An 8,852-nucleotide genomic window follows, 5' to 3' on the forward strand; every position below is an offset into this window, starting at 1 on the left:
GACTATAAAGTAAAGCTTTTTCAAAAAGTCACTTTGAAAGCTGGGCATGGTGGAGCATGCCTATAACCCCAGCACTTGGGAGGCGTCACCTTGAGTTTGAGGCCAGAGTGGGGTAGGTACCTAATGAGTTCAAGGACAACCTGAACTTCATAGTAAAACTCTGTCTCAAAATACAAAAGAAAATTACTTTGGTGTACCTTACAAATGATAACATAATGCAGCTTAATTTTGAAGACGCAAGAGAATTAAGCTATTAACTTCAGTAAATGTACAGCCTAAGACATATGCTGGTTTAGCCAAAAAGCAGGGGAGAGAAGCACCGAGAATAGTTCACCACGGCCCAGGAGCTTATGGATATGGCCGCCCTTACCGAAGCCAAAGTTGTAACAACTCTTGGCAGTCAACATAAGGAAGTTTTTCAGACTCTTTCGGGGCCTATCAAGGGTTGTTTTTGGTTTGTTTCTTTTTTTCTTTATGTCTCTCCCATTACAACGGATGTTTTCTTAGGACTGATATAGCTCAGTGGTAATGTGGTTTCCTTAGCATTACCTGAGGCTTTGGGTTCAATCTCCAGCAACACACATATCTAAGGTATTTTCTTAAATTCATTGTAATGGGAATATAGCGTCTCAGAACAGAGCCCCAGAAAGAAAGAAAAAGAGTTATTGAAAAGGAAAAGAAGTTATCCACACTGAAAAGCCAACACTTGTACACAGTTCTCTAAGTCAGTGCCACTTAAGTGTAGAAACTGGTAGTTTTGGGACTGGCCGTTGGGTGGTCGGAAGTACAGACCGAGCCAAGGACAGCAGCTCTGTGGGATGGAGGGAATAGCAGGAAAATGAAAAATGGATCCCCAAACTGCAACTATTTATCCCACCTTTTTTTCTGTGGTGTTTTTGATGAAGAAAGTAGAATCTTACATACATAGGAAGTTCTTTGCTGCAAACAGTCCAATGTGGGGTCCTTAGTTGGGGCCAACTTTGCTAGAAGAGACAGCAGAAACTTCAGTTTTCTGGGAGCTGGACATATCAGATTCATCTGCCATGGGCTTCCTACACACCAATTCCATGATACAAGCTCGGAACTGGAAGGAAAGGTAGGGCTGGAGATGGTCCCCTTTGGTAGATGGGTACAGGGACAGTAACATCAAGAAGGGTGGGGGAGGAGTTTTCATTCTATCCCCAAAGCTCCCAGGATCTACTCATGGTTTCAACATGTCTTCCTCATCTTGAAAACTAGCAAAATTCTAGTCTAAAGCTGCTTGCTCCTGTAGACTAGAATTTGGAGGGGAAAGGGTTAATAACATGAAATGTTCAAAATGTAGAACTATTGATCTAGCAGCTTTTCAACAAAACCATTTCTTACTCTACTCTGGAACAGTGATTTTTTCTGGCTCAAGTTCTATCCTCCCTGGGTTTACCAAGGACTTCTTGGTCTACTTGGTGGTTGCTTGGCATTTCTGTGGCTTCCCTTATCTGCCTCTAGAAACCCTCTAGAGTCCAGAGTGCTCTGGGCTAAAAGTTGTTGACAGGGAAATAGCATTACCTGCTTGTTCATGAAGCAGTAGATGATGGGATTGTATACACAGGAACTCTTGGAAAAGAAAGCAGGAATGGTGACAAGGCGTAAGTCCAGCCCGTGGTTACGATTGTTGACTATGTACATGGCCAGGGCAGCGTAGGGCACATAGCAGACGCAGAAGGATCCCACCATCACCACCACCATGCGGCTCACCTCCCGCTCAGCCTTCTGGGTTGTAGCTGACTCCTGCTGCTGAGCTGCCACCTGGGGCAGAAGCCGGAGAGTATCACATCCCTGACCCTAAACTCCCAGATTGCAGGACCCTTTTCTACTGGGAACACCCACTCTGATTGCCTCCCTTCTGACCCAATTTATTTGGCTCTGTTCCCTTGAGGAAGGCAAACGGAGGGGGCTGTCCCGTTTGCCACATTGGAAGGGTCCACATCCATATGAGGCACGATCAAAACAGACGGTATGTGGCTACTGTTACAGTAAAAGACGTTGCCACTAAACCTCAAAGTATCCCCTTCATTTTAAACACTTACCCGTCATTCTTGCCATTTTCTGAAACAATTCTAGAAGTCTTTCATGTCTTTGGTTGCACTGTTCTGGGTGCCTTGATATCCTGAATCTGTTCAAAACGTTTACCTTCATGGTCACTTTTTACTTTGGGAAAGAGGCAGAGGTCACAAAGCACCAGGTCCAGTGAATAAGGTGGGTGAGGACACACCACGAGCCTAGCTTTCCATTGGATGGCTCTTTGTGGCAGCATTCACTGTATTTTTGATCACACCTCATAAAGACAGAAGAGGACTTCCAGAACTGCTTCAGAAAGTGGCATGGGCAGTAAGTGTTCAAAGCACAGAATTATTTTGAGGGTGATTCATGACCATGTAGCTTTTACGATAGTAATTTTTTAGTTTAAACATGCACTGTATATTTTGATCACACCACATACATCTTTTGATACCTTTTTGAGCAGGGATGATTTCACTTTATTTCATTTTATCTTTCCTCCTACCCCCACACCTTTATTAGATACACCTCTGACTGGCCGTGGACATTTAAGAGCATCCACTCATTCTTCCCTCTCTGCTGGTGCCCCCTGCCCCGCCCCTCTCAAAAGCCACTCACAGCCCTGAGGGTCCTCAACAGCTGAGAGTAGGAGAAGCAGATGAGGGAGAGAGGCACAATGAAGCAAAAGATGAAGAGGAACCAGGTGTAGTACTCGCTGCGGTACTTGGTGCCCACGGTGTACCAGTCGGGGCCGCAGGAGCACTGCAGGCCCTCGGGGATGAACCTGCAAAGGACCAAGCACTTGCTCAGCTCAGCTCTTCAGAGGAAGTCATGGAGTGCGAGCTGAGACTCCTGGATTGTATTCTCCACGATAACCCAGAGAATGCCACAAGGCTTCAGGCAGGAAGATTTTTTTGTTCTTCCCAGCAGCAGCTACAGTAATTCCAACTGCAGAGTAAATGTTGATGCTCATCAGCCCTTTCCTGGGGCCTACCCTACCAAGACTAAAAGGCTGTCCTCAGCCCCTTTCCACCCACATCAACCTGAGCTCCAGTCAAGTCAGCGCTTCTCCTTTGCGCTCTTACCGGCTCCAGCCGAAGAAGGGTGGGATGGAGACGCCAATACCGATGACCCAGGTAGCCACGACCACCACCAGTGCATGTTTGGAGCTGAAGCGGAAGTTGCCAAAGGGCTTACAGATGACAAGGTAGCGCTCAAAGGCCAGAAAGGCCAGTGACCAGCCTGTCACCAGACCTGTGCCAAAGTATGAGAAGAATGGGTTGGACAGAGCTTCACCCAGCAGAGTAGAGTACAGATGAAGTGGAGCACACCCAGAGAGACAGAAGGGTGGATCCATGTTTAGAGTTAACACTCAAACATTATTTGGGCCAAACTTCTTGTATGGGTTTAAGGGACCCCTTCACCCCCAAAGTCGCCCCTTGCTCCAGTCCTGGAGTAGTGTCCCTTACCTCCCCATAGTTCCCTTCCCTTGAAATACCTGCCACGGAGCCCAGGAAGGCCTCTAGAGCACAGACATGGCGGCCAAAGAGGAAGTATCCATGACAGCTGGCAATGAAGACAGTGAAGACAGAGAATATGCAGAAGAGGAAGCCCCCCAGGGACACGTTGACCAGAACATAGTTGAGTGGCTGCCGCAACTTTTTGTATTGCAGCGTGGCCACCAGCACTACGGCATTGAGTGGTGTCCCTACAAAGAAGACAAAGCCCATGAAGGCTGCTTGGAGGTGGAAGGCCCAGGCAGGGGCAATGTGGTACTGAGGCCCATCCCATGGCCCCACCGAGGAGGTGTTCTTGAACAGATAAAAGTCCTCTTCCCTCGACATCTTGTTTATGGCTGTCCCCCTGCATCCCTCCAGTCTCTCTTATAGATTATCCTTCTACCATGTCCCCCTCCCCACAAAAATCCCTCCTGTAAAGACACGTTTGGGCTCTGTGAATGATCCTAAGTCTCCCAAGGACACAGTCTGGGATTAGAAGTCCCTAAGCCCCCACCTAAACCTCCTTTTGTGGTCCCAAAGCGGATTGTATATTCTTCAGAGGATGAAAGATTAGGGTCAAAGAACCTGAACGTGCAATGCTGGGAGCTGGGGTGAGTCCATGTGGGTGCTCTAAGGTCTGGGAGACTCTGACCATGTTCAGTGAAGACCATTTTGTCTTTTTTTTTTCTTTTTTGGCCTCTAGGTAGAGCTACAGAAGGTACCCTTCTCTCTGGCTTCTGACACAACTATCCCTGAAGGTTTCTGCACCCCAACCTCAGGTTATGGTGGAGAACACCCCAAAAGCACCTTAGTGGACAGCCTTTGTGGAACAGGAAAGAGGCAACTTGACAATGCCTGGAGGTCGAGGGCATCTTTGAACCACACTGCCTCCATTTGTTTGTGCTAGACAAAACCGCAGTGTAACACACCCAGAGCGCCAGCCAGGATGGTCGTGTCATTGTGCTCACATCACATTCATGCTGACCCCCGCCTTTAACTCAGCAGAGCCTAAGTTGCCCATTCAGGTCCTGCCTGGCCCCTGCAAAGAACTCTTCTGGGTAGCCCATCTCGGGCACCAGCTCCGTGCAAAGCCCCGCCCACACAGGGACTCACTAGCTATATGAATGTATCTTCTTCCCCACCTCAGTAGACTGTAAAGAAGTAAGTTGAAAGTGAAACTTAAAAGTGAAAAGATGCTCCTAAACTGGCAGAATAGTTTATTAAATGAACCCCCAGAGGTAACAAATTATGAACTCTGGGCAGAATATTAAAGACAACTACTTGAAAGTACCTGAAATACCTAAAAAGCAGAAGCAAATAGACAACTCTTGTTGGCTTTTTGGGAGGGTGGTGGTTGTTTGCTTTGTTTTATGGTACTGGCCACTGAACCCAGGGTCTTCACATTGAGCTACATTCCCACTCCTTTTTTTATTTTTTATTTTGAAGGAGAATCTTGCTAAATTGCCCAGTCTGGGCTGGAAATTATGATCCTCCTGCCTCAGCCTCCCAGAGTTACAGGCCTAGCTACCACAACTGAGTGGGACCACCTACACTTAAGTGGATTTTTTCCTGAGGACATTTCCAGTTTAAACGTCAGAGGACAGCTAGAACTCCAACAGACGGCCTTTCTTGGATGTAAGAGTCACAGGACAAAGTTCTGAACTCTAGAATAGCTGAAAATTGAAAGTAGATTTTCTGGAATGAAGAAAGCTATAGAATGGGAGGTCTTAGCCGAGCATGATGGCACACACCTATAATCCCAGAAGGCTCACAAGTTCAAGTCCTTGCTTGGGCAATGTAGCAACTTAGAAAGACCCTGTCTCAAACAGTTTAACCAAGGGCTAGGGATGTTGCACAGTGCAAAGGTCCAGGTTTGCTATACTTCAATACTTCAGAAAGAAGGGAAAGCCTTAACATCTCCTTGTAAACTTTCCTTAAACGAAGCCCAACTGCTGCACTATGATTGGAGGAATCTCCAGGGAACCCAGAAGAAAAGCAACAGTTACAGGTCTGAACAGGCTGAGCAAATTTTGACTGCTACCCACCTCAGCAAAGACTGAATGTGAATCTCACGGAGCTAGAGCTAGGTAAATGTCAGGCTTTCCATTTATAATTCCCCAAAAGCCACCACTGTAGGGCTGAAATCTGGCCCAGAACTAAAGATTTACCATGGTGAGGGAGCAGCACCCTTTCTTGGGGCCAAAGTTCAGATCATGAGCACTTTGCTAATATGAGACTGCCAGCCTGGCTAGAGCACCTTGCTTTAAGGCTTCTACTGGCTGCAGGCTGTGGGAGGCCCTCAAGCCACGCAATGAAGACAGCGACTTTTGAAGATGTGATTGTGAATTTCGCCATGGAGGAGTGGGCCTTGCTGGATCCACCCCAAAAGAAGCAATACAGACGTGTGACATGGGAAAGCTTTAGGGATGTGGCTGGTATGAAAGTGAAGAGGTAAAGAAATGGCATCAATATGAATCACAGTATCAGCATGAAGTGGTTTTTGGACTCCAGATGGCAATGTGTACGTGAAAGCAGTCAGTACAAAATCAGGTAAAAACCTTGCCTGTAGAAAATCCCAAATGTGCCCATCATAGCTACCACTGGACTTAAGTCACATGAGCATCACGGATTTCAAGAGAAGCTGTCTAGAGGCAACTGTGGCAAACTGCAGCAAACATGGGGAAGCCTGCCCTGAATTCCAGTCCTTTGGAAGCATGCTAAGACAACTCCTAAAGAGAAAGCCTGTGAATATATGCAATCTGGAAAATCCTACTCTGATTGAACTGAAGGAACTAATATAGATGAGAAGCCCTTTGAATATAAGCAAGATGTGAAAGCCTTTAGTACGCTGAACTATGTTCAAATCCGAGAAAGGTATCACAGTAGAGTGGATACATATGTGTGTATACAAAGTGGGAAAGATTTCAGTTCTCCCTATGGTGTTCAAATGCATGAAAGAGCTCACACTGAAGAAAAACACTATGTATGTAAATACAGTGGGAGATCCTTAGACAATAACGCTTCATTTTGTAAATTTGAAAAAGGAGAAACCCTATGTATGTAAGCAATGTGAGAAAGCTTTCCACAGACACAGTGATTGTAAAAGACATGAAAGGACTCACACTGGGGAGAAACCCTACGTATGTAAGCATTGCGGGAAAGCGTTCAGTGCACAAAGTAATCACCAAAATCATGAAAGAATTCACACCGGGAGAAGCCCTCTGTATGTAAGCAATGTGAGAAAGTGTTCCTCAGAAAAGACATGAAAGTACTCACACTGAGGAGAAACCCTATGTATGCAACTTTTGTAGGATAGCTTCCCACACGCAGAGTAGTTGTCAAAATCATGAAAGAACTCACATTGCTGTATGTAAGTGATGTGGGAATCTTTCAACAAAATACAGTAAAAGGTACACTGGGGAGAAATTCTATATAAGCAATATGGGGATGCATTCTTTACATACTGGTGTTGTTAATTACTCGAAACCAATTGCACTGGACAATATGTAGCAATGACCCTAAGCAATGTGTAGACTTGTTATTCCGGTAAGCATCCTAGACATTAAAAAAGTACAACCATTGTTAATAGCCTATCACCATGTTTTGAAATTCTGTATCATTTTTATTGCTCTCTATGCTGCTTTGTTTATGTATTTGTTTTTTATTATGTTTTTTTCTTAAATAAAAAAGTAAGAAAGGGAATTAGCTCTGAATATATAAAATGTCCTTTCCTGACACAGAAGGACTGACGTGGAGAGAAGCCCTTTTATTGTAAGCAATAAATCCAAATCTTTCAGTATGCAGAGATATAATTACATATGTGAAAGAATTCATAGTAAACCAGAATCTGAACATGTGTGAGCAATGCTGGAATGTTTTATTTTTCTTAGTGCATCCTAATACGTAAAAAGATTCACATGGGAGCAAAGCCATATGTATGTGATCAAAGGTGGAAAACCACTCAATTCCTCCACTTACTTTGAAATACATTAAAGAACTCACACTAAAGAAAACCCCACATAGAGAAAATGAGAAAGTATTTTTTGATTTCCATCATCTCAGAACACGTAATAAGACTCTCAGAGTTAGTATAAATACAGAACGTGAGAGGTCTTCCTTTTTACATGACCTTTCATGGAAGCATGGCCCTGCACGGTGGAGAAATCCATATCAATGTATATTCTGTGGGAATATCTTAATCATTTTAATGTTATTCATGTTACAACACAGTATTGTGAGAAAACAATGTGTTGTACATAAGTCTTGAGTTTTACATGGAAAAATGCATGTTGGATCAAATCACTGAGAATATACAAAGTCAATTATAGCTCACAATTTCAAGACCCTCTGAAAATTTCTTACATAATGAAAAACCTATATAAGTAAGTCATATGAAAATGTCAATTATTTCTCCAGAAAATACAAAACTGTTGGGGACCAGGCTGTGTAAGGGTTAAGTTGCTGAATGTAGTGCTCTCTGGATGTATTGCAAAGCTCATATTTACAACTTCTAAAGACAAGATAAGACTGCAGCTGCTGAATCTCACTCAAAGGACTCAAGGGCAATAAACTGTCAACCTTAGAGATCAAACAGTTCTTTTAATTAGCAAGATTTACTGCCTTTGTTCCGACTTCTGAAGGCCCTGCTCATTTTTGAGGGCTTTTTGCCTCAGATGTGCCCTCCACTTCCTGCACCCCGCTGAATTGTGAAGGAACCAATAAATATAGGCAAGTCCAGAGATATCTTTGTCTTAGCTCCAAGAGAGTTCTGAGTTTCCTGGACCAATCACAAAACATATTTGCATATTGTCTTTATGTAATCCTTTTCAGTAAGCTCAACCATAAGATCGAGAGCCTGATCAGCTCTTGATACAAAACCAGATGAAATATTTTAAATATAAACACAGTAAACTCTCTCTTAAATTAGATCTTTGGAGTAAATATATGTAGGTTCACTTTTAAGAATGAATGTTGTGCTCATGTAATTATTCATATTCTTGTAAGCAATAGTATGGAAATTTAATATTGTCTTTTAATCAAGTTGGATTTGCATCAGGTTAGATTCACAGGTGAATTAAATTGTATTTCTCATATGCCAGTAGGCTCAGCATTTTTGTGCATTATTATGTTTCTTTTGTTTTGTTTTGTTTTTAATAATTATAAGGTAATATGGTCCCAGAACCAAAGTTTTATTAATTGTTTTCTTCCCACTAGCTTGTACATAAACGTTTGCTGCATATAACCAATTTTTCCATTGTTGTAACAAGGAGTTTTCAATTGGATTTTATACTTTATCATTAAAATACATATTTTAAG

The 8,852-nt window shown here is 43.4% G+C and overlaps 1 protein-coding gene across 1 annotated transcript; it reads right to left on the minus strand.

Moving 5' to 3' along the window:
• Positions 1 to 958: 958 nt before the first annotated feature.
• Positions 959 to 4,033, minus strand: Opn1sw (opsin 1 (cone pigments), short-wave-sensitive). Its single transcript, XM_005402383.2, has 5 exons — positions 3,536 to 4,033; positions 3,123 to 3,291; positions 2,656 to 2,821; positions 1,546 to 1,785; positions 959 to 1,084 (listed from the first exon to the last, which is right to left on the minus strand). The coding sequence occupies exons 1-5, from the start codon at positions 3,879 to 3,881 to the stop codon at positions 965 to 967; spliced, it is 1,041 nt and encodes a 346-aa protein (XP_005402440.1). The 5' UTR covers positions 3,882 to 4,033; the 3' UTR covers positions 959 to 964.
• Positions 4,034 to 8,852: the final 4,819 nt, after the last annotated feature.

This window comes from Chinchilla lanigera, unplaced genomic scaffold (genome assembly GCF_000276665.1).
Source record: "Chinchilla lanigera isolate Chin_1 unplaced genomic scaffold, ChiLan1.0 scaffold00078, whole genome shotgun sequence".
In the NCBI taxonomy this organism is placed as follows: domain Eukaryota; kingdom Metazoa; phylum Chordata; class Mammalia; order Rodentia; family Chinchillidae; genus Chinchilla; species Chinchilla lanigera.

Coding starts and splice junctions, on each gene's coding strand:
- Opn1sw (XM_005402383.2), bottom strand. CDS start 3,881: ATGTCGAGGGAAGAGGACTTTTATCTGTTCAAGAACACCTCCTCGGTG. Junction 3,292..3,535: donor CTTCCTGGGCTCCGTGGCAG/GTATTTCAAGGG, acceptor ACTTTGGCACAG/GTCTGGTGACAGGCTGGTCA. Junction 1,786..2,655: donor TGTTGAGGACCCTCAGGGCT/GTGAGTGGCTTT, acceptor CTTCTGCCCCAG/GTGGCAGCTCAGCAGCAGGA.